General features: G+C 36.6%; 1 protein-coding gene and 1 long non-coding RNA gene across 2 annotated transcripts in view; both read right to left on the bottom strand.

The window, feature by feature from the left end:
- The window catches only part of LOC309644518, a 147,253-nt gene that overhangs the window by 10,679 nt on the left and 111,089 nt on the right, over positions 1-25,485 (bottom strand). The window lies entirely within an intron of this gene.
- Positions 903-23,915, bottom strand: ANKEF1 (ankyrin repeat and EF-hand domain containing 1). The gene is made up of 9 exons (XM_082428247.1): positions 23,546-23,915; positions 18,439-18,638; positions 17,542-17,691; positions 16,380-16,503; positions 12,250-13,072; positions 10,125-10,351; positions 8,333-8,496; positions 7,009-7,146; positions 903-6,163 (listed from the first exon to the last, which is right to left on the bottom strand). The coding sequence occupies exons 1-9, from the start codon at positions 23,889-23,891 to the stop codon at positions 6,005-6,007; spliced, it is 2,331 nt and encodes a 776-aa protein (XP_082284373.1). The 5' UTR covers positions 23,892-23,915; the 3' UTR covers positions 903-6,004.

Raw genomic sequence — 25,485 nt, 5'->3', positions numbered from 1 at the left:
AGGGAAGTTAATGCAAAGATTTGGTGGCACAGGTGATAGAAGAGGCCGAGGAGTCAACCAGGACACTGTGAGGTGGCCCAGATATTTACAAAAAAAAGGAAGCTGGTACCATCCCTAGGCTAGAGGGACAGAGGGAGGAGGTGGTGCCACCAGAGCTCAGAGGCCAGGGTCACATAGTGGAAGCTGGAACCAGGGCAGGATATTCAGGTGGGAACTGGAGCTATGGGGGAGACAGACACAGCTACTGCCTGGGATGCAGCCTGAGGCAAAAAGGGAAAAGGAGAACTAGCCTGGCTTCTCTTCTCCTTCCTTTCCACTCCTTTCTCTTACCAGTGTCCCAATCCAGCTGGAGGCCAGATGACACCGAAACAATCTGGCTAGGTCACAATCCAGGGGGACACCACAGGGGAAGAGAAAGGAACAGCTCCAGGATTATCATTATCAGTGCTCAATAAATATACACTGAATGAATGAATAAAACCAAACTGTGTGCAGAACAAGCATTGCTGGTTGATTCAAAATTCTATTGGTACCAGCCTTGAAGGGTCTAAATTTATAACAAAAATGCATGTGTGACATAGACCCGAGGTCCCTACCCAGGGGAGAATCTGGAGAGACACAGTCAGTCGGCCTGGCTGTTGTCACTTAGTGATAAGTCTGTTGCTGATCAATCCTCCTCCTGACTGATTCTATCATTAGCTGTGCAACTGACCTCGGAGACACAGCAGTGAGCAGTCCCAAAGAGAGATCTTATTTCCCTGCCCAGGAATTGAACCTGTGGGTAGCCTGGATGAAAACCAGGAATTCTAGCCGCCAGACCACCAGTGGCTAGAGGCTAGGAACAAAGTGGCCCTGGCTCTTTCCCCCGTTTGAAAGCAAGAATGTGTCAAGGAGGCAAAAACTGTAAAAACAGGCACAAAGTTTATTATGAGACGCAGCACAACATATGGGAGAGCACACAGAGAAGCATTTTGTTTATTCAAGACAGAAGCAAGGCAGAAATACACACCCAGAGAGAAAGGGTTTGGGCATCCTCCCTAATGAGAAGGAGTGCAGTAAAGAGGTGATTTAAATCTCTTATATAGCACAGTCTTTCTGAATCTTTGTTTACATTTGGTCAATTATCTCATTTCTTTTTTCGCACCTGACTGGTCCTAGGACCCTCCCCAAGATGCATGCGCAACTTTTTGCTAAGATGGATCCCACCATAGAGGGCTGTGGGTGCATGTCCACACTGATTATGAGGTGGGGCCCCCTTCCCTTTTGACCCCCAAGGAGCCTTCCTGTGCATGTGCAGACAGGGAAGTCTTCCTTGATCTCAGGGACGGGCACCTTATCTCTTTACTTTAGCAGAGCTCAGCTTCTGCCATTAGCTTTGTCCTTGGAGTGTCTGGGTCAGAACAAAGCTTCAATTTCACTCCACTTGACAAACACCAGCTGTCCGGCCCAGGGGCCCATCTACCTCCTACCTCACAACATATTGCTTTAGCTTGGGATGAATTACTGATAAATATTTATCAGTAATCCTTTGCCTATTGGTCATTTCATTTGTTCTGTGTTGATTTCAGTATTTACTTTTTATGAGGTGAGGGAATACTTATTTTACTTCCAACTCTCTTAGGAGGGGACCACACTGGAGCCTGCATGTCCCAGTAACAGAGAGCATAATAATCTCCCAAATGTAAAGAAATACATGGATATTTCAAATCATCTTGTAAAAAATGAAACCTATGGAAATTAAATCATCTTTTGTGTATTAGTTCTTCTTCAAAGTCTTACTATTTGCTGAAGATAAAAAGGAAAGGCCATTATTCTAAATTCTGAATAAAACACATACACCACACAATACTCAACTATTTATCTAGGATAAAAAAAATCTCCAGTGACTTCCAGAATGTTAACAGAATATTCAGTTATTCCTTATTGCCCAGATACAATTCATGATATAGTAACAATTACCTAAGGATCCAAGAATGTTGGCATGAGTTTATTTGATCTGCACAAATGCCCCATCTACCTTCATTTGTAAATTTCCCCTAGGATCCATTGTTAAATAAACACAATTTCAGGAAAAAATATACCCTATACAAATATTTGGAAAATAATAATGCAGTACAGATGACTATTTACTTCACATTTATGCCTGTTTGTAGAAGCCATCTGAATTCTCCCTTCTCTCTTTTCATACTACCTTCCTTAAAAACAGACTATAGGCTGAGTGGTTCTCTTGGGCACCTTCATGCTACAGAGTGAATTTGCTAAGTTGTGAATTTAATAAAAATTGCTAAGCTAACTGCACTGGAGCTGATTCATTTGTACCAATTAGACATGACCTACCCTGAGCATGAGGTTGAACATGTCTCTCCTGTTTAAAATTTTCAGTGATTGATAATGCTCAATTCAAGTTTGAAGAAACAGATGCTGCCAGTGGGATTTGTGAATTGCTTTCTCCTTTTAAGTAGCTGCTGAATTGGTTCTCATTGCTGTTCTTTCTTGTTCTTTGTAATTAAGAATAATTTAGACAAGTTTGGAAGTTTGTAAAAGTTACATTCTTTTTAAGAAGAAAGCATGTTATACAAAATGAACCTCAAGGCATCACCACCTAAAACTTTGCACACAAAACATGTCATTTGTACCAGATGCTACAGTGCTACACATTTCCATTAACAGCTGGAGTAGCCACTGCTCAGCTGCTGAGGTTGGTGGTTGCTTTGGGCTCAGAGTTACCTTCACCTCTGGAGGATTGCCCTTGGCTGATGGGAGTCACCTTGTCAGTGAGCAAGGTGAAAAACTTGAAATTTCTAACAGCCAACCTCCTTCCTTCTGAGCAGGGCAACCTCTGTGCTACAATTCATCCTCCAGAGCTGATTCCCCATGGAATCAGGCTGGGGTTAACTTTCTCTTTCTTAGGTCCTCCTCCTGCTTTATTCTGCTTCCATCATCCCTTACAAGTTTCTCCTGGGAACACTCCCTCAATAAAATACTTACACAAGAGTCTCCATCTCCCTATTTCTAGGGAGCTCAACCTAAGACACTATTTTCATTACCTAACTATTTAGACTCTATAAGAAATTGGTTAGGCTCTGCAGACCAAAAAAAAAAAGTGAACATTTGTTTCACTATCCACTAGAATGACTATGACTAAGGATTAGTAACTATTTCCATAGCAAATGCATACTGTTCATCTTTCTCTGACGATCAAAAGCTACATAAAATGTCTACAGGTTTAAATCACTTCAACTGACAGTCTGAAAGTGAATCCTTTATACTCTTCTGATTGTCTAGGTCTGGGTCTTCATCCCTGTGCCTCCTTTTGGTTTACTTCGCAGCCCGAGACTGAAAGAAGTTTAAAAACAAATCACTTATGGAGCACGGACTATGCAAAGGCACAAAACTAGAAACCTTATAGATGTTATTCCATTTGATTTTTATTAAGGGGCATATTATTATCCCTACTTTATAGAGGATGAAATTGAGACTCAGAGACAATTTGTAACTTGATCCATAGATGTGCAGCTGGTAAATTGCAGAGTGAGGATTCAAATCTACTGACTACAAAACCACACTTTTAACCCACTCACCCAAGTGTTCATTTAAAGATCAGTATAGAGGAGGGTATAGAGAAGAGTATTTCCTTCTCAAGTTCAGCTCCTGTATATACATTCCTATAGCACACACTGTTGGTGCCCACCCAGAGCCCTGGGGTTCCTTTTCCCATATGGCGCACCCACCCATGCAGCAAGCTGCTGCATGCTTTCCAGCCAGTAGTTCCCAACATGACCCAATTCACTGAATTGCCCTTGAGCACTGGAATAGCCTTACTGGTACCCTCTCTAGGCTGTAGTCTGTAACTGATTGACCTGGGAATCCAGAAGCCCAGAGCCTTTGCCTGGTGCTCCACAGCTCCCCACAGGTTGGATGGAAGCTGGGGTTTCATCAGAAAGCTCCCCTGTGCTTGGCTTCTTTTCCCTTCCCTGGCCTGCTTCCCTCACCTGGTCTCCCTGGGACCGTTTCCTTAACACATCACTTTGCACCTGACTTCTTGGCTCAGTGTCTCCTTCTGAGAGAATCTTAACTAAGTCAATATATATAAGGGAATAAAAGAGGCAAATACTAATAAAATCACTTTGGTATGCTGGACTTCTGGGTTGACTTGTATTTTTTTCTTCTGTTTTTTGTTTTTTATTGTAAATTAATACATATTCAATGCAAAAAATAAAACAGATGAGCCAAAATAAGATAATAACAGTCAATTCATAATTCTAAAATCCAGAAAAATTACTATTTATGTGTGTTGCATATCTACAAGTCTGAAATTACTATTCATACTATTTATAATATTTTTTAACTTAACATTTTAAAGTTTGACAGACTGCCTTTTTATGCCAGTAAAATGTCCTCTACAAAATATTTTTTATGCTTATATAGGATTCTGTACAATAATTTTGTGGGAGGGGGTCAAGCTCCCAGGTGATGTTGATGCTGTCGATCGATGGACCACTCTTTGAATAGCACTGATGGCCTTGTGGGGCATCAAAGAACTTTGGCTTTGCTCTGTTTGAGTTTAGAGTTAAACTCAAAATAAACTTAGTCACTTGAATGTCCCCTCACACAATTCTCATTCAAGCATGTTGTTGAGTCATTCAAATGAATATAAACACTTCATATATACGAGAGAGAATAGGATTTGACATTAACACTTTCTCTCAGTTTATGTGTGCAGATGGTTGAGGGTGATCACAGAACAGCACTATCTATGAAACTGGCATTGAGAATGTGTTGTATTCACCAGGTGATAGCAGAGAATTGTAGACTCTGAAAATCTACCATTGCAGACTCATTTTCCTTGCTCCTGAATGAAACCATGGATAGTCATCTTCCCTCACATTCAAGAAATAAAGAGTCCTCTAGTTACTTAAGGAAACAAAATGTCTTGTCCTCAGGAGCTAGCTTGAAGGAGCTTCCACTGGCCAAATCAGGAACAATTTGAGCACCAAAATATATAATGATAGTAAAGGATTATAACCCATTAAGCAAAAAAGAAAACCGTGAGTCCATACTGATTACATAACCAATACACAAATTAATGGTGAAGAAGAGAAAGCTCTGACCAACAATACAAAGCCAATTAAGAAATGTAGAAAGAATGATGAGATTAGAAAATAATTTTATGGCAACCATCACTGTAATCATTTTTTCAGGCAAAAGTCATCCATGAGTGTTAAAATTAGAGGGTGAAAGTCATGGGAGTAACAGGAAATTTACGTAGTTTCAAAGGATATATCCATGAGATTCTTATTAAGTACAAAAGGAAAAAGAGTAACTTTACAGAGGAGAAACCAGGTAGATACCACTTTTAATCAAGGGACGAATGTTGACAAAGTTTACATCCCATATCAACATCATGTGCCTCCTGATATGATGTACTGAAAAGGGCACGCTATCATGTCTGTGGTATTCCTGCCTAAGATGCATCACCTGAATCTATTCTTGAGTAAGACAAATCAGGCCCAATTAATGACCATTTTACAAAATAACTAGCCTGTCTTCTAATATACCAATGCCATAAAAAACAAAAACAATATCTAATCCATATCACTTATGATGTGTGAGAAGAAAACTGCTTTCTTAATGGATTACAAACGACTTCTCTTCCCTAATATCAAATTGTTTTCACCCATTTCCACTAAAATGGTATCTTTAACAAACATAATGGTGTAAATCTTGTAAATTCTTTGACAATGACACTATGCTTATAACAAAAAATGCCATTTATTCTACTACATTCTTGAGGAAGATTGGGGGATTTATGCAGAATAACGTGCAATTCATTGCAAAATAAAACACACCTTCTCTAGACAGCTCAGAATATTTATAACTATTAAAGCAAAAACCAATATTTGGTTACTTGTGGATTGTTTTGGCTTTAATGGAAATATCTATTTTCTCCAACGTTTGATCCCTGGGCCTCAAAATGTTTATCCCAAGAAGCAACTGCTGTGATTTAGGTCTTGAAGGCAGCTTTCAATGCTTGCGCTTTCTCTGTGATGTGCTTCTGAAAGGGCATCATGAAGTCATCAAAATCTACCTCGTACGAGAACCGCTCCCGCTGCAGTTCCCTCTTCCTGATCAGCTCTGCTGTCGTGGCTTTGGGACTCCAGATCTTAAATAAACAACCACATCCAGAGCAGGTGTGAGTATGACGGCCAATAAACATGCCAATATCCAGACAATCTTCAAGATGGTTAATTTAAAACTATCAAATTTATTTCTAAATCTATTTTAACTTTTATCTCTTACACGACATTTTTAGTTATGTGGGCATCGCTGTTTCTGATGGTGACTATTTAGACAACTGAAATGCTCTTCAGTTACCTCTCTGATGACCCTCAGGCCAGCTGCTGATCATTTTTAGGATGTCAAAACCAGGAAGCAATGGAGTTAATAGATAGTTTGGGTTTACTGCCTTTATGTCTTATGAGGAAGTCAAAATTATTTTCATAGTAGAGGGCAGAAGGAGCTGATGGTCTCTTATTCAGCATAGCTTGATGCACATTGTCAAGACCACTCTTATTCTCCAAAGACATCGTCACCTTTTTAATTGTAGATGTTTAAGGAAGCCACTGAATAAATCCAGTCTTGATTAGTATGAAACTCCCAAGTGAGATGGTGATAGTGTGTAAAAAGAGGAACGGTTGGGCTCTAAGGAGTACCCAGAGAAAGTATCTATAGAACTCGGTGACTACATGGCTATAAGGAATGACACTAACTGAAGACTTCAATTGTTCAAGGAAAATTAAAATGTTAATACAGAAAATAGTAATACCAGATATTGGAAGCTATATAAGTTGGACTTACTTAGTCAGAAGTAGTAGGACCTAGAAAAAGGACACCTCCAAATAATAACTATAAAAGATAAGGACATTTGTTTGGGTGCTCTGCATAAAAAGTATTTGAAAAATGACATCATGAGTTTATACCATGTTATGATCTTTCTAAAGTACTTACCCTCTGTGGAATAAATGTGATATCCACTTTCTTTGTATAACCACTGGTAATCAATGAATTGAGGTAAACCACATTATCCTTATGCATCTTCTTTTTCTCCACTATGGTTGGTACAGTATACATTGATGAAAGTGGCTCCTGGAAACAAGACCAAGAAAAAACTATTAATTGCAAAAACCTATATATACTTCCTAACATTATTTGTTGTTCTGCATCTTACTCTGAAGCCAGAAAAAACTAAAAATACTACTATACAAATTATAATTTGAAATGAAATAGAATATTATTATAATTTTGGGTGGGGAGAGATCATTCGTTTGCCTCATTTAACTTTATTTAATTAGTATTAGTGACAGATCACAAAAGTCTTTCAGATATCCATCCTTGATCTGTGGCCATTATTCATCAGAAGGATGTATTCCTACCAAAATGATAATGTTGCATGTGTTAGGAGCTTCAGTTGATCAATCCTCCTTCACCTCTGGCCATCCTTACTCTCTTCCTCCATGCTTATTACTCTCTATTGTCTGCCTATCATTCCTTCAACTCTATCTACTTCCTACCACCTACGTTTCTCTAACCCTTTCTAATTTGATAGCATTAAAGCTTTTCCTTCCTGAATTTCATCCCCTATCCTGTGTCAGCCAAGAATCTCCAGGGATCCATCTGCTTCCCTAAAGGAAGCTTCCAGTCTAGAAATGTACTTAAAGTTTCCTGCTAATGAATGACAAAGTCTTGGTGTCTCAGAAATCCCCATAAACAACAACCTCAATCTTCTGCTGCTAATTTAGAGGCACCCAAACCATTCCAGATTACCAGGGACAATTTGACACCTTTAAAACCTTCTAGAGTTATTTTGCAGGATATCCAAGTTCCCCTGAACATATCCCTGGGTTCATAGTAATCATTAAAATTCTTTGGGAGTGGAGTGGTAAGGTGGGTAGTGAAAGATTATGAAACCAAAATGAAGGAAAATCATGCTTTACTTCATTTCTTGTAAGGGTTACTCTTCTTCCCTTTTTGGGCCATCCCATCAAATCTGTATAATTCATGTCTGAGTGTATACATATCCAATACCAGTTCTTTTTCCAACATTCTAATGGTATTTGGTTGAACCAACTGGTTTTTGTGTGGATTCTGTTTGCAATTAGTACTTTTTAGGCTTTTCAGTAACAGGAAATTTCTTGCTAGATATTTCTTTAAAACTATTGCATAATGGTGCTGAAAACATGGACTGCATATTATTTGCCCATGTCCTGTAACAATATGTAAATGGTGCCGCAGCCCCACCAGTTACTAATGGGAGGTCAACTGCTTTTCATACCTCTTCTTTCTTAATCTCAGGTCCTTCAGTCTTCACTTTAAGCAGTGGCTTGCCTTTTGTTTTTTGATTTTCTGCTGGTTTTGGCAAGTTATCCAGCTTTTCCTTAATCAAACCAATTATTCTATAGTCAGCATAAGCCTTTGCAACATCCATGGCAGTATGCCCTGTTTAAAACATAAATTCAGAGTTTCATTAAACAGATTAATAATAAACCATGTAGCAAAATCTCAGCACATCAGCTCTAAGCATGCAGTACAAGGGTGATTACTGAAGCGAATGGTATGTATAAAGTCACAGAGCTGGATCAGATACTCTCTAAGGTGGCCCCAGCTCTAAAATCTCATCATTTAGAGTGCCATTTACCAGCAAAACCATTTCTTCTTGTTAATTATTTTGAGCATGTTTCTTTAAAAGTTGATAGGAAATAGTGGTAGATTACATTTTGAATATCTGAGTGCTGGTTCTCTTCCCACGTGCACACATTCCTTTGTGTGTGACAATTTTACATTGTCCTCCCCTTCCCATGATGGAAGGAGGTGTATTCAAAAAGGCCTGGGTCTTTATTCCCATCTTGCCCCTAGGTTCTTCATGACCTTTTTTTTCTTTTTTCTTAGATTCCATATATATGTGTTAGCATATGGTATTTGTCAGGAATAAAGACACAGACCTACTAGAGAATGGACTTGAGGATATGGGGAGGGGGAAGGGTAAGACGTGACAAAGTGAGAGAGTGGCATGGACATATATACACTACCAAATGTAAAATAGATAGCTAGAGGGAAGCAGCCGCATAGCACAGGGAGATCAACTCAGTGCTTTGTGACCACCTAGGGGGGTGGGATGGGGAGGGTGGGCGGGAGGGAGATGCAAGAGGGAAGAGATATGGGGACATATGTATATGTATAACTGATTCACTTTGTTATAAAGCAGAAACTAACACACTTTGTAAAGCAATTATACTCCAATAAAGATGTTAAAAAATAAAGAAAAAAAAAAAGGCCTGGGAAGCTGGAGGTCGCAAGTGCTCTATGCAGATGGCTGGGTATTATGACACCTGTAACGTCCTCAGGCAGACCTAACAATATTACCTGTGACTCAGAGGCAGCCTGAAGCAGCCAGAGATACTAAAGCTCCTTCAGATCAAAAGGAAGCAATGGGTTCCACTCTAAGAAAATAACACCTCCACGTATTCACACGGGATATTTATGACATAAGGTAGGCTTCCCATTTACTTTCTAGAAAGAGCCTCAATTCAGGAATGATTTGTCCAACTTTAGAAGGAATCCAAAGTCTACAGAGGCTTCAAACTATGCCGATTATTAGGAATTGACTGTTAAGACAGAGTGATGACTCATGATGTGATCTGCAGACTGGTGTCAGTCTACAAACTAATGGTTATGCAGTCACAGTGAAATAAATACAGGGATTAAGAGAAAATATTTAGAAATTTTTGTAGCAATTTTATGTCATTTGAATCCAATGATAAAAAAAAGTTTGGACTTGTATTTTATGGGGTTTTTCCTCTTCATTTTTCTAGTAAATCATTTTTCATTGTATTTTGCAAAAGTCTCCGTCCACAATGGATCGCCAACATAAAGAAGTGGTTCTTTTACACCAATGATTTGAGAAGCACTGTGTATACGATAAAGTTCCATAACATTTAACTCAGGTTTGTTTTTGCAGCAGTGACTCAAGGGAAAATGTGGTCCTACAAGAATAGATTTAAACGGGTTTGGAATCTAACATAAATCCTCCTTTTCTAACCCTTATCACCCATAATGAGAACACATACCTTTTCTATTCTCCAGCTGGAATTTAGCACCAATATCAAGTAGGTATTTTACAGTATCCAGTCTACAACTCTCAATGGCTCTACTTAAGGGAGTTGAGTTGTTGATTGAAAGGGAATCTACCACAGCTCCAGATTTAACAAGAAGCTCAACAATATCCTGTTGGCCGGCATGGCATGCAAAATGTAGCGGAGTCCACAGAAAATTATCTGTTGCATTGACGTTAGCCCTGTAAAATGAGGTAGATGCATGAGCTAAAAATATGGGTTATTCCAAGCACTGGAAGCTAAAAATGCTAAGGAAGGTTTCATAGTTTTATCAGGTTGTTCAACTGCAAACCAAGGAAGGTTTGGGTCAAGTTAAATTCTGTGCCATAATTTTTCTTGACCTGTGTTCTTCATTATATAACAATCTTAACTTTGTGTATATATACATTTTGTCTAGTTTAAAAGGTGCTTAGATCCTAAGGGTTACAATTTTAACCCTTAGATCCTTAGGTTACAATTGTAACCTAAGGGTTACAATTTTGCATCATTAAAATCAGGGAAAAACTGGATCCAATGAAAGATCAAAGCTAACAGGAAACAGAAAAGTTATATTATTTCATTTTGTATCTACTTTCTCTGTATGTTATGAATTTTTAAATGGACCTTCATTATTAAAATTTTAAGCATTACAATGTATCAAAATCTTGTATCAAAAAATGATACAAATGAACTTATTTACAAAAGAGAAACAGACTCATAGACATCCAAAACAAACTTGTGGTTGCCAAAGGGGAAAGGTGAGGGGGTGGTATAAATTGGGAGTTTGTGATTAACATATACACACTACTATATTTAAAATAAATAATGAACAAGAACCTACTGTATAGCACAGGGCACTCTACTCAATATTCTGTAATAATCTATATGTGAAAAGAATCTGAAAAAGAATGGATATGTATACGTATAACTGAATCACTTTGCTATACACCTGAAACTAGCACAACATTTTAAATCAACTATACTCCAATATAAAATTAAAATTAAATGGAAAAAGAAAATTAATTCTTTTGATTTTATTGAAAGCAATCTATCATTCAGAAACTATGAAAAGATAAAATAAAATTTTAGTCCTATTTAAAAATTCTCTGCCCAACACTTCACATTGTCATTAGTTGCTTTATACTCCCTCTCTATAATAAACACATTTAAATCCTTCTTTGAAGCTAAACATTATAGTAATAATAACAATAATACCTTTTATCAAGCCTGCAATTACTGGGCTACTAAGTACTTTACATATTTTAACTCATTTAATCTTCAACAAATCATGTGAGCTGAGTTCCATTAGAACCCCATTAAAAAAATGAGAAAACTGAGGCACAAAAAGGTTAAGAAAGTTACCCCAGGTTATTCAGCAATGGTAAAAAGAAGGACTTAAACCTGAGAAATTGCTTTAGATTAAAAAGTTAAACTAAATGTCATGCTTTGTTATTTTAAAGATATTTACAAATGAACCAAGGAAAAGGGAATGAAACGTGCTTAGTCATTATGGCTACCATCAAATTGCTTGAATTTGTTGGGATCCCCTCCAACAAAAAAAAGAAAGAAGGAAAGAAAAAAGAGACATTTAAAAATGACTCCATGTAAAGTGAGTACGTTGTAGAGATCTGCTCTACAATATTATAATCACTATAGTGATTATAGTTAGCAATATTGTACCCTACACTTAAAATTTAAGAGGGTATATCTCACGCTATCTGCTCTTACCACAATAAAAAAAATTGTTTTTAATTTAAAATAAAATAAAAAGTAACTCCACATCGTCTAGGTAAAGCTCTGAGACCAAATTAAATTGTCTTGGGAGGCCAGGGATACCCAATCAGAAGGCTTTGTCTACCCTCAGAGAGAAAACTTCTTGGCCTTCACTTTGTGCATAGCTGTTATTGGCAAACGGTCTTTGCATACACACACTCCTATGCTCCATTAGCCTGGTTCCTGGTATAAGATCTATTTGTGATCTGGACTTCAGGAATGAAGCCCTTTCTTGTACTACTTAAATTCTGGAGCTGAATGTGTCTTAGCCTTCCTTGAAATGTGAAGGCTCCCAAAAATCTAAATTTCACTCAACCAAAAGGCATACCCTTTTTCAAGAAGAAACTTGACCGCATCTATGTTTCCACTGGCACATGCAGTCATTAGGGGTGTCTTGTAATAATTATCCTTCATATCCACAGGTATTCCTGATTCAAACGCCTTTTTCAGAGATGCTAGGTCTCCCACCTTGGTGATAAAATTAATGTTTGAAAAGACCTTCCCTGGATCATCAATGTACCAAGCAGAGTCATCCTGAATGGGATGTTCGGGTGGATGATCTCGGTTAAAGCGATTGCAATCAGTTACATGCTTGTAGGTTTCAATCATGTAACAAGGCGGCCCACCTTCTCTCCGGCGTGGAAACACGTGGTCAGGGATGATGCAGATTGGGAGGGGTAAAACAAACTTGCCTTTTTTGGCTTTTTTGGCCATCCCTTTTTTAGTTTTCTTAGGCCCATAGGATCCCAGGACATAAGACTTGCTTAAGTATTTGGTTCCTTTAAAGAAATCGTTTATGTTGACCCCTCCGCCCCGGACTTTTTCGTGAAGTTGAGCTATGGTAGCTATCTGTTCTGAGCTCATAAAATCTTGCCTCTCCTCCAGCGCCAGCACAAAGTCTTCCTTGGTGACTGTCCCATCGCCCCTGTCCACAAACGAAAGGGCTTCCCTAAGGAAAGTCTCATGTTCTATGGACCAATCGTGAAGTTTCAGGTACAATCGTGGATTCGGATTTTTGGCTCCTGGCCTGGCCAGTTTATTAGCGATTCGCTCTGCCCGCCGTATTTCTTTGCTGGCTGCTTTAAAGCCGCCTTCCTTAGCCAAGGCCCTGGGCGTTTTATGCTCCAAATTCTTCCATTTCAGATCACATCCTAAAACAGGAAGCATCATGATTATGAATGGTGCCAAGGCATCTGCAAGACTCCACAAATGACATGCATCCAACGGTTTTTAAAATTTCTAGTGATTAATCAAAAGTTGCTCCCCAAATTACTTGTATATAGAGGTAAGCACATTTAGCTATTATAACTACAAAATTAAGCTGATTTTTTTTTCTGTGAGCTTTACTTCGGTGAATTCTGAGGGAGATATGTTTCCAATTGATAGTATCTTTTCCCAAAGGATTAGGACATTAATCCCTATAGATATTTGAAACAAATATCATATTGGGGTACTTGCTAAGGAGGCTTCCTGACTAGCGGGAAAGAGTAAGGGTGACATTTGAATTTGGAAGGAAGCTGGATTCAAACAGCTTAAATAGGACTTTAGGAACTCAGGATGCTAACTGACACTTGCTTCTTTTGAACGATTATGACTAAATCTGTGTAAAATCTTAAACTATGCTTTAACTGTATTCTCCATGAAGTTAATGTAATTTATATTGACCTGCTGTTTTGCAGTAAGGTCATGTGAACAGCCTAACAGAGGAAAAAGTAATTTGTTCATCAAACCTGAAAGAATTCCAGCATAAGAACTGTGCAATTAGGCATTAAAATCCATTTTCCTCTTTGGACCCTTACTTAAAATGATGGGACCAACATTATATGTAAGCATTCTCCAAATAAATAAACTTTTCTGAATGCATCAAGGCATCCACTTAGTGCTATCAAGAAGGCTGTGTTGTCTGTAATAAGTGTCTGGAGACACTAAAAACCCATTATAAGTCAGACTATGAAGATGCTCTTTCTAGTGTTTTGAATCTAGAAGGCTCTTCTGTTGCTTTGCAAGCATCACATAATCAGAAAGATTCTCTAGCATCAGTATCTCTAGCATCCAAAATGTAAAGGTGGCCGAATGCAAAAATAAAACATGCCCCTCCAACACTTTATAGTTTTATTCCTTATCAAAAAGAAAATTAATCACCAGTGTTTTTCAACATTAGCACTTCCTATGGCATTGTCAAAAATTAAAATTTTTTATGAAGGCTGATAATTTTACTAGTGATAGAAAAACTCAAAAAGAGCATTGGAACAATAAAGATTCTAAAATTTTTATATTGGACAGTTTGAAGAATAGTGACTTATTGGGAAAGGGACCTGAGACTGGTCTCAACAGTATAATTCCACAGCATAATAATTCCATAGTATAATTCCATAGTCATCTTGAGTATGCTGTTTTTATTTAGTTTTTTCGCTTATTCAGGGTGTCTGGGGGTTTATCTATATCTCCCAATCCGTTCCTATATTCACCCCAGCACTAAGGATCAAAGGGTTTTAAAGCGGCTTTATCTTGCCTTCTTCTGCTCCTAGTTTCCTCCCTGTTAGAAATTTTGTGTGGATAAAAGACTCCAACATCCCAGCTTAAAGATATGAAGGCATTTTCCTCTCCCTTTGATTTTGTCTCCTCTTTTATCATTAGTAAATAAAAATCCATTCATTCCCTTTGTGATTTATGTGCCTCTGTGGCTGAGATACTCAACTTTCAGCTGACTGTGCTATCAAAAGGCCCAAGAGAAGGAGAACCCTGCACAGGGGCTTCAGGAGAACTATTCCAAACTCCCGTCCTCTCCCCTGGATCTGGCCTCACACCGCCTACAGGGAGTTGTAAATTACTCCAGGGACAAGATCAGGGACAAAAGAGGAGCATACTGAGGAAGGTAGTTTAATGTGGGAAAAGAATCCAGCCCTCATATTTAAGAATAAAAGAGACTACACCCAGGGAGTTTACTCAGAAATGAGCATTTCGTGACCAATGGTTTCTTGCTGCTCTGATTGCCTTAGATAAGCAATTGCCTGGTATGGAAATAGGTCACCCACATAGGATCTGGTGGTTGTACTTCCAAACATGCTACAGAACTCAGAACATTTTCAGACATTTATTTCAGAAACACAGCTTAGTCTTGTGAGCCGGCCAAGAGGATGAATCTTTTCTGCATCACCAGGCAAGGCCTTTGGCAAGCTCTGGCCCTTTACTTCTCAATTTGCTTTCTCTAACTTTATCCCAGGAGTACATAAATGGTAGAGTATATATTGGGGGATGTTTGTCCCAATAAGAAAGGAATCAGCATGTGAAAGTTGAAGAAGCTTGTCTCAATCTGGGCAGATCTTTAGTTTCTAGAAATACACAATGTTAAAAATGAAGTGTCAGAATAATCTGCTGATGGTGACAGATTTGAAAATAAGACTGATGAGACAGTTGATGAGGGCAAAAATTGCAGTTGATATATTTTCCTTTATCTGTTTTTTATTTTAGGGGAATGGGGAAAGAATGTGAGCTTTGTATAAGGTGAAAAAAGTCAAAGTGGATCAGTTATTACACCATTAGTTATGCAGGCACGTTAGTCTTATTTATAATGTTAGTGGTTACAGTATAGGCTCTCTAGGGTCCCAGTGACTTCAAAATTTCTGTTCCTCTGTAGAAGACAGGAAAATAAAAGCACTTTCTCTGCTCTATTATAGAGTTGTTGAACTTTAAGTTTCTGCCCATTTCTCATAAACTGGAAAAAAAAAAAAAAAACCACGACCATAACATTCAGCAGAATGCAGTTCCCTCTCTAACAAAGAGTTAATAACTTTGAATGTACATTTAATTAGCATGTAATTAACACCAAATTGATCCAAATCTTTAAACTTAATTGGCTAATATTACTATTTTAAGGAATACATTAAGCTATGCATAAAATAGTTTATATTCCTAAGTTAATAATTATTTGAAAGCTACAGAAAAATCTAAAATAATAAATATTATTTATATTTCAAATGTTCCATGAAATTTTTCATTTTATTTCACGTGTTTCTTCCCAAAATATTTCCCCCATAATTTAAAATTACCCAGAAATGTTATCTTTGCACTTGACATGATAGTACCTTTTTAAAAATAAAATAATTAAGAATGCAAACTAAAAGACATGGTGTCTAGTGTTTGTCTTTTTTTAGATTGATATTTACATTTTTTAAATAGGAATTTAATAACTATAAGCATCTTAATAATTGGTTGACTCATAAACAATTCTCTTTAGATTTTTAATAATAACCTAAAAATACTTGAGAAATGAATTTTTATCACTTTCAAGGCCAGATTCATGATTTAACAGAAGGTAAATAAGAAAAAAGTTTAATTTTCTTTCTACATTTATGTGTGAGATAAGCAACTGACATTTGACAGGCTGAAATTCTCTGCTCATCTACAGTGTGGGAAAATTATAAATTCTTTAGGCATGAAATTGGTAGACCATTTTACCTCGCTGAGCTATATATTTACAGCAATCTGCAAAACCACCCATAGCAGCATAATGAAGTGGTGTGTTGCCATTCATTGCAATCAGCCCCATGTCTCCATCGTAGGCAAAGAGAAGCTTCAATATCTGCAAAATAAATAGTGGATATTGTAGAGGAATAGGAATGTACGTTTACTGAATGAAAACTGGGACCTAGACCTGTGCTATCCAGAGTGTCAATCTGAATTAAATTAAAATGAATTAAATAGAAAACAAATTAAAAAAATTCAGTTCCTTACTTCCACTAGCAATAGTTCAAGTACTCAAAAACCACATGTGTAGTGAATTGTACCATATTGTACAGCACAGATACAGAACATTTCCATCACTGCCAGAAGTTCTATCAAACAACATTGATCTAGAGTATAGAAAACTCTATACTCAGCTGGGGCACTACCGTTTTGAAATAAATTTAGGCAATTTTAGAAAGCATCAGACTAAGGCAAGCATCATCAGGGGAGCAAATTCTTTACCAAACAGATGTGACTTCTACTGTGATATATACTTTTATTGCAGGGAAGAGACCCTATGACAAAAGTAAAGATAATTATGTTAAAACTCAGAAAAACTCAGTAAAGAAATTTTAGATATAATTCAGAATTAAAAAAAATAGAATAGCATTGATTTCTGTTTTGTTTCTGCAATATCACCTATGTACCTATGAGATATCCTTTGCTGATATATCAGATAATAAGAATAGTTAGAGTTAAAAATTTAGGTGAGTCATTAGATGCCTCAGACATCAGGGAGATGAGTATATTGGCATTGTTCTCTCCACAATTAGATCATACTGTACTGTGAAAATTCTAATGTGTAATGGAGTCATAAAATAGAGTAATCCCAGTTGGCAAAAACCTTTAAGTTGTCATAATTAAAAATATAGAAAAACATTATTAGCAATATTAAAAGAATAAATTAGCAAGCAGATAAAACTGAATAAAGAGCTAAAATATGTTTTGAAGGTTAATATTTGGTATAAAATATAGTTTTAGAATTATTTCAGAAAATCAAGATGATAACTCAGAAAAAATTCTATCAGTGTAACCTACATGATATTTTAAGATGTTGAGAAAAAGGAGAGAAGATTTTTAGCAACAAATTTTAAAGCAAAGAGTAGATTATTACATCAAAAAAGCCTCCTTTGGCAGCAAAGTGTGTGGCGTGATGTCTGTCATTGTCAAATGCATTCACGTCACCTCCTCTTTCCAATATCCCTCGAACTAGTTCTACCACTCCTTCTCTTGATGCTTCCATTAAAGCTGTGCGACCTGTGGACTGGATGTGAAACAGATCAGATGCTGTTTATCCCTGTCATCCTAAATAACATATTCCATATAAATATGGTCTAAATCCATTTGGCCTCAGAGTCACACTGACACGTTCAGTTCTGTACAGTTTTATTGGTTTCACGTAAAAAATAGGAAAAATGAAGCCAGTAAAATGGGTCAGTGTCCAAAATGTAGAATTCTAAAATCAGAGTCAAGGTCACACCAAAAGTCCCTGTAAGAACATCATGCTGCAAAATGCAGTTTCTTGCAAAGAAAGTAGAGCAATAAGGGAGAAAAGAGGATAAAACACATGCTAAAATTAGGCTATAGGTGTTTTCTAATGAGAAGAAAATCTATTTTTATTGTTGGGAAATGACAATTAAAATACAAGAAAACTCAAAATGATTAAGGGAAACAGCAGAACTACGTATTTTCTTTCGAAGAAGATAAATTTTTATTAGGCATCAATAATATCTTTTCTATTTCCTATAATGATCTTTTAACATTATACATAATAAATACCAATTTTCCAAACATAATTAGGAAATAGATTGTGGAATCATGGCCATGCCGTATAAAGATGATGAAAGTATATCATCTTAAAGTATTTTGAACAGAAATGAACAATGTAACCTAACAGGATAATTTTACAATATTCAAATGAAAAAAATACACTAATAGAGATTATTAGTGTATTGAAAATTTTTCCTATAATTGAAAAAAGGAATATTTATAATCACAGGAATAGTCATACTGAGTTGACAGCATTTGGATTGGCTCCTTTTTCCAAAAATGTCAGGCACACATCTTTAACATCATGTGCTTCTTCACAAGCTCTAAGGAATATTGGCTTTCCTTCATAGGTACAATTGTTGACATCTGCACCATGTTCCAAGGCAATCAGTGCACAGCGATAATGCCTCTTAGTAGGTAAAATGCAGTAAAACAAAATACCTGTAGAAAAATAGAATCCCCAAAGAATACTTAATTAGTAGTCTCTCTATATTTGGATCAGATAGGAAGGAACAAAGAATAATTTAAAAATTCATAATTAACTAGCTGAAGGTGATAGAGCAAAGATGTTTATGCCTTGGTTTTCCCTCTGAAATCAACTGAAACACGAAGACAGAGATACCAGAAAAGAAACCCAACCTCTTATAAGAGCCAGAAAACAGTCATAACCAAAATGTGGTAAGACTTTGTTTGGGAAGAATTTGAGTGCTGGGATGTGAGCTCTGGTTGACCCTGGGTATTTGGCATCCTGCAGTCTATACCCCAGTGTTCCTTCTTGGAATATGTAGGGGTGTGTGTGCCAGAGGACTATTGGTGGATCCCTGGATCCCCTCTGAAACTGCAGAGTGGCAAAGGAGATGGTACATAATGATGAAATGTGCAGACCAGCCATGTTTATAGGAAGCAGGCTGTCTGTATAGTAGCAGTGAGAAGAAAAACTAGATGGCAAGGGGCTCTGACACTTTGGCAAATCATTTTGTTTACTGAAGAGAGAAAAATGCTAAATCCTCATAGCCAGCACCTGTGACATACAGACCCTCAACATAACCCATGTCAAAAATGTACTACAGACCAGGGGTATTGTTTATATTCCCCTGGTAAGAAAGTCAGGTAAACAGCAGTCAAACGCCAAACTGACTTTGTAGTGACTTCACTCTAAAAAGAGGCTTCATTCAAAGAGGAACAATAATCAACAAGAAACCAGCATGTGACCTATGAAAAAAGATACTGAAAGAAAGGTAAGGAAAGAAACTTGATGGCAAACACTAGGAAAAAATTATATACTCAAAAAACTATGCAACATGAAAATTATTGACTGACCCATTTCCATGATAACAAAGAAATTAAATATAATTTTTTTCTGAAACAAAAGTGCAAAGCTAGACTGAACCTAAAATAAGTACTTCTAGGACAATAAAAGATAAATAGAAGGAAAAGATGAATTTGAGCAAGCAGAGCTTAAAAAAAGAAATGGTAGAGAAAAATATTGTAAAACCACTAAAGAAATGAAAGTGGTTCACATTGGAAGCAGGAAAAAGTAGAGCAGACATTGCCAAAACCATGGTCAGGGACATGGAAGAAAAACTTGAAAGAACTTGAAAGAAAAATGTAACTGATATGATGCAAGAGTTTAAATGTTCTAGAGAGGCAAAGAATATTTAACATGTATGTAATTGGTGTTCAAAAATAAAAGAACAAATGGAACAGAAAAAAATGGAGAGATATAATAGAAGAAAACTCTCTTGAAGGAAAAACCTAGATCTGACAGAGTATACTGAGTCTCAGGAAAAATTGATTAAGAACAATCCATAAGATGGTGCCTAGGTAAAGCTAGGTAAGAAAGTGTCCTGTGAGCATCCAGTTAAAAATTCAAGTCATTTCTAAAGAGGAAAAGTCAAGCTGGCTGCCAGACTTTGGCACAGCAACATTCAGTGATAGAAAATAACCAAAGGAGCTCTACAATGTCATTTGGAAAAGAAAACAGGGAATTTTTAATACTCAGTCAAGCTATTGTTCATATATAAAAGTGATGGACATATAAGTTTAAAGATGCAAGAAATCAAAGGATATAAGCCCAAAGGAGTGAGCTAAACTACTTGATAACAAAAATGAGTCTAACAGGAGATCAACAGATAATATGTGACTAAAAGACCCATGATAGATGCTGAATCCCTTCAACCATTGAACCAAAGTTCAATCACCTTAGGAATTCTAGATACAGAAAAGAATATTGTAATTCACAGTAGTGTAGAAATAATAATGTAATTTAACAAAACTTGGAGGGAAGAGAGGGAAGGAGAGACAGTGTAAGCATTTGATTTTCTTTATCTTTTACTGCTGGAGTTTGAGATATTATTAAAAACAGATAAAGAGATAGATGTTTATTATTTAAAGGTATGAAAAGAATCACTGAGAGAACTAAAATGATTTTAATGTACTAAAATTAGGTACTGGAAGGGAGGTAAAGGAGGTGAGAGGAAGGGTTCTTGTACCAATCTCATCTTTCATAGAGAAATATTAATGAATACTGTTTAAAGTGCTAATTCAATAAACAGAGTTTTAAGTATATGTAAAGCTGTCCAGTTAGCCATTAAAAGAACCAAAAATATACCATTAATTTTAGAAAATGTGAGAAGGAAAATATACACACACAGCAAAACAAAACAAAGAACACATGGACTATAGAGGAAAATATTTTTATACATATTTGTGTATTTATATAAATTAAATATATTATGCTTTCATAATATAAAATAAGTGACAGTTCTGACGCCAAACCTATGGAGCATCTAGATAAATGTAAATTGGATAAACTCTACCATTAAGATAAAAATACAATTTATGTGAAAATCAAAACCGAAAGATATCTCATATAAACATGCATCTAAAATAGAGTTACTCAAACAGTTAAAAATAGAAAGATGGTCAAGGACATGGTTGAAAATATAAAATCAAAGACAGAGAAGTCATAGCAGGCAAGAGTGAACCAAAAACAACCATAAACAATAACAACAACAAAATCTAGAAAATAGTACCAGATGAGGTTGAATTCATTACAAAGACCTTAAGGAACTTATGAAATGGCTATTTTATAATGATGGCATGTGCAACGCACAGTGAAAGTCTATCTATGCTGACTATTTAAGCCACAAAGGACACAAATCAACATTCCAAGATCGAAGCAAAAACAAAAGAGAAAAAAGTATACACAATAGAACTAGCGTATTGCATTGAGGACCGGGGATGCATTCCTATAAATGGGAGAACCAATGGAATGGGTGTTACAAGGAACTAGTCCAGCTTTACCCTTAAGGAAAATAATTCCAGACACTGTAACTAATTTCCTAAGACAACAAATAATTTTTTGGCTTAGAGTGCTACCTTCTCCATATTCTGCAAAATTGTTCAAAGAGAAAGTACAGGTTAGACCTAGAGTACGTCCCTCATCCTTCTAAAGCTCCAGCAAGTATTTTAACTGTTTAATTGTTTGCTCATCCTTTGGAAACAATGTGCAGTGAGCCAAATGTCAATCACTGGAAAATAGGATGTTAAGGGCAGAGAGACTACAGTGGAATAAAGCAAGGAGTTTGGCCAGTGGCAGCCTTTGAGCTGAGGGATGTGCAAGGTAAGCTAGGTTCACTGATGGGAAGACAAGGCCCTCTGTGCAGTAGGCATACCATGAACCACAATCAAGGCTGGAGGGAGCAGTACTAACAAGGTCACATGTGGAACAAGATTTTGTATTTGTTTCAAGTTTTGTTTTATATTTTTAATTCTTCCTATTTGATTTGTCAGGTTGTTTTTATCATACACTGGTCTTCCAGAACCTTGGTAGGTTTAATATTAATTTGAATGAGTATAGATAACCTCATGGCTGTTGCATTTGCTACAGATACTCATTTGACCTTGTTTCCAATTTTACCTTGATTGTTTGCATTTTATAACTTTAGTTTTTTATGCTATAAAATGTCTCAAACTGCTTTCTTTGTGATTTGTATCTCTGTTTCAAACTTAAGAAGGTAAACTTTTCTTTGTTACCGTTCTTCTGAATGTGCTGAAGTTTCCATGAAACTCCACGTATACAAGATGCCATTTAAAAAACTATCTCATGGTCAAATTAAATATGGAAAATGTCACTGGTTTTGGTCGGTCTGACAAATGTAAAATAAACATGTCTAAATTTGTTTTATCCGATGTTTCTCTAATAAATATGGCAGCGGAATGAACCAATTTTGCATGTAGCACTTATCAACATCCCACTGATTCAGTGTCCCATGACACACACTTTGGGAAATGATATTCTATAGAGCGTTGAGAGATTTTTTTTCAGAATAAAACATTTTAAAACACATTTGACTCCCGAGTGCATCTGAAGAGTATTTTGTTATGTGGTGCCATTAAGTAATTAAATAATTCTTCCTTTTCTTTATCCTCTCCTCTTGTTATAAGCAAATCACTTATCAAATACCATGTCCACAGAGAGTTACAAAAGCAGACTCTGCTCCTATCAGAAAACATTAATTAAATTATAAAATGGGATTCATTTCTCTAATGTGGGACTGTTGTTAATGGCTTTGTACTTGAAACAACTCTTTGGAACAACTGATTAAATCTACCAATTTATATTAAGCCTGGTGGTAATTTTCTTAGTGATTTTCATGAGGCTGTGTCACCTCCTGCCAGAACCTTAAGTTATTTGGACAAGAAGCTCCCAGATCGTGGTCTTGAAATGGGATTTAGGAGGGGAAGAGTGAGAAAGTGGGGCTATCTCACCTAAATAATCATGGAAATGCCATATCTAAAATTTTAAGTCATATTTTCAAATGCATTTTTAAATGACACTAGAAAGTTGGAGTTCATGTCAGAATCCACCTTTGTCCCTCAACTTCCTAAATGCAACTACTTTCTACATTATACTGCTCTTGAGAGCAAAACCTATATCTAGTATTACCTGAGGTTCTAAAATGTAAAAAAGAAGAAATGCTCTCTTTCATCTTTAGCTCTAAATAAGACTTTATATTTTACAATGAGTGATTGTGATTATGGAAATATCAACATGCATCATGTTGAAAGTTCTCCACGTTAAAAAAAAACAAAAACAAAAACAGAGTGACTAATTCTAATATTCTTTTTCAATGAGAAAGTTCTCAGAACTGGCTTCCCTAAGAAATACCTGCATCATTTTCAAATCATGGGGAGATAGTGCCCTTTGGTATAAGAGTGAGAATCTAGACTTTCACTACCATGTACCATGAATAACTCACTTCTAAAGTTGGAAAGCAAAAAATGCATTTTATTGATTTCTGACTACAAAGTGAATTGCTGGATAGAATGCTGGGAGTTTTTACCTTTTCCTTCATTATCGACAATAGTCATATCGGCCTTTGCTTTGGCTAATATTTCCACGGACAATTCATGGCCCAGTTCTGCAGCCCTCATAGTCGGAGTACAGCCCATTCCATCTTGCACATCAGGGTGAGCACCAAGGCTCAGGAGAAAGCTGACCATATCGATGTCATTGGAAACTGAGGCTAAGTGCAGAGCACTGTTTCCATTGACCGGGTCTGTGAAATTGATGAGTTCAGGGTATCCGAGCCTGGTCAGCTTCTCTATCTGCTTCTTGTCTTTGTTCCGAACACACTGGAGAACTTTGTAGATCTGCAGGTTCTCAAGTCTTTTATCTGCTAAAGCCATATTTGACTAGCTTCTTGAAAATGCCTTCGTAGACCAAAACAAACACTACAGCAACAAAAATCAAAGCAAAAACATAAAATTCAAAGTTAATTTTGCCTTCTTTACTTTGACTAAATAATAATATTTTAAGTCTTCCCTAAGAAGAGATGCTGTTTCTTATGAAATGTTATTACCATAATTTATTGCAACTAAGTCATGAAAGCAGAAATTACATATAATACAAAAATATTCAGCTAGCATAACGTTAAAATATTCCAAAACAAATCTTCCATCATAATTAACACTAGACTTGTTATGCAGTTTTCTTATTACTTCATTTAACCTTCCCTCCTTGACACAGCTTTACCATTTACCCATGAAGAAGGTGAAGCTAATTAAATTGCCAAGCTCCCCACTATAATGATCTGTACCAGCATGTTTCTTAGAGACCACACAGATTTCAGTAGCTTAAAAATGTTACAAAGAATGTGTAGAATTCTGAGGTGCTCATTATAAACAGGAATCTATTGAGCCCTGGGAAATACCAAAGATGTGATGGATGATTCTTGTGTCATCTTAACGTGGGAACGATGTAGGTAAATGGTTCAGAGATAACTGTAAATTTTCATAAATAATCCCACTAAGTTGCAATGACCATTCTAATATGTAATTTTATCTCTTATTGTTTATTCAGTTCAAAAAAACAATATTTTGAGTCGAGTAGTAGACCATGTTAGGTACACCCAGCTTGCGTTTCTTCACGCTTTCTGGGAACAGAACCTCATTAACATATTGGGAATCCATTCCAGAGAGTACAATGGTGCTATCCTAGACCAAATCATTGCCATTGCCTTGTAATTTGTCTCACTGCTTCCACAAAAACCCTCTACAGACCATTCTCTATTCACTCCCCAGAAAAATCTTTGTAAAATGTAGATTAGATAAGATCAGACCAGCTTCCACCCCCAACATTTTAGTACTGCTATTTTTAAACATAAAGAAAGTTGAACACCCATATATTCCCACCACTGAGATCCTACCATTCATGCTTTACTTGCATTATCACACATCTATCCATCCCTCTATCTATCTGTTAATCTATCCTATTTTTTGATCCATTTCAAAGTAAATTGCAGACATATTCCAGCATACATATCCTTAACTGTAGGTCAATATTTGTTTACAGTTCTTTTTCTCTTCTTGGTCTTCTGAATATATAATATAATGTACAAGAATTATGTGTACTATTTCTATATATAACCATTGATAAATGCATACAACTTTGTAACCTAAACCCCTATCAAGATACAGAGCATTACCTTCACACCTGAAAGTTCTCTCCAAACTATCTTTTAAAAGTATTTCAATAGCTTTCCATTGTAATCGGAAAAAATCCAAACCCCTCGGGGTGATCTCTTAAGGACACTTTCCCTGCCCCTCTGACCTCACTTCACTCCAGTCTCCCTCGATTTAGTGATCTCCAGCCACACACACTGGCCTTCTTTCTGGTTATGGTTCATTCCTGCCTCTGGAACCTCTTGTTCCCTCTGCCTGGAGTGCCCTTTGCTCAGAATTTCTGTTGGTTGGCATTCTCACCACTCAAATTGCAGCCACC

This window comes from Balaenoptera physalus (assembly GCF_965194825.1).
Source record: "Balaenoptera physalus genome assembly, chromosome: 16".
Lineage (NCBI taxonomy): Eukaryota > Metazoa > Chordata > Mammalia > Artiodactyla > Balaenopteridae > Balaenoptera > Balaenoptera physalus.
Note: the sequence above shows the minus strand (reverse complement) of the source record. Positions and strands in the feature narration are given on the sequence as shown.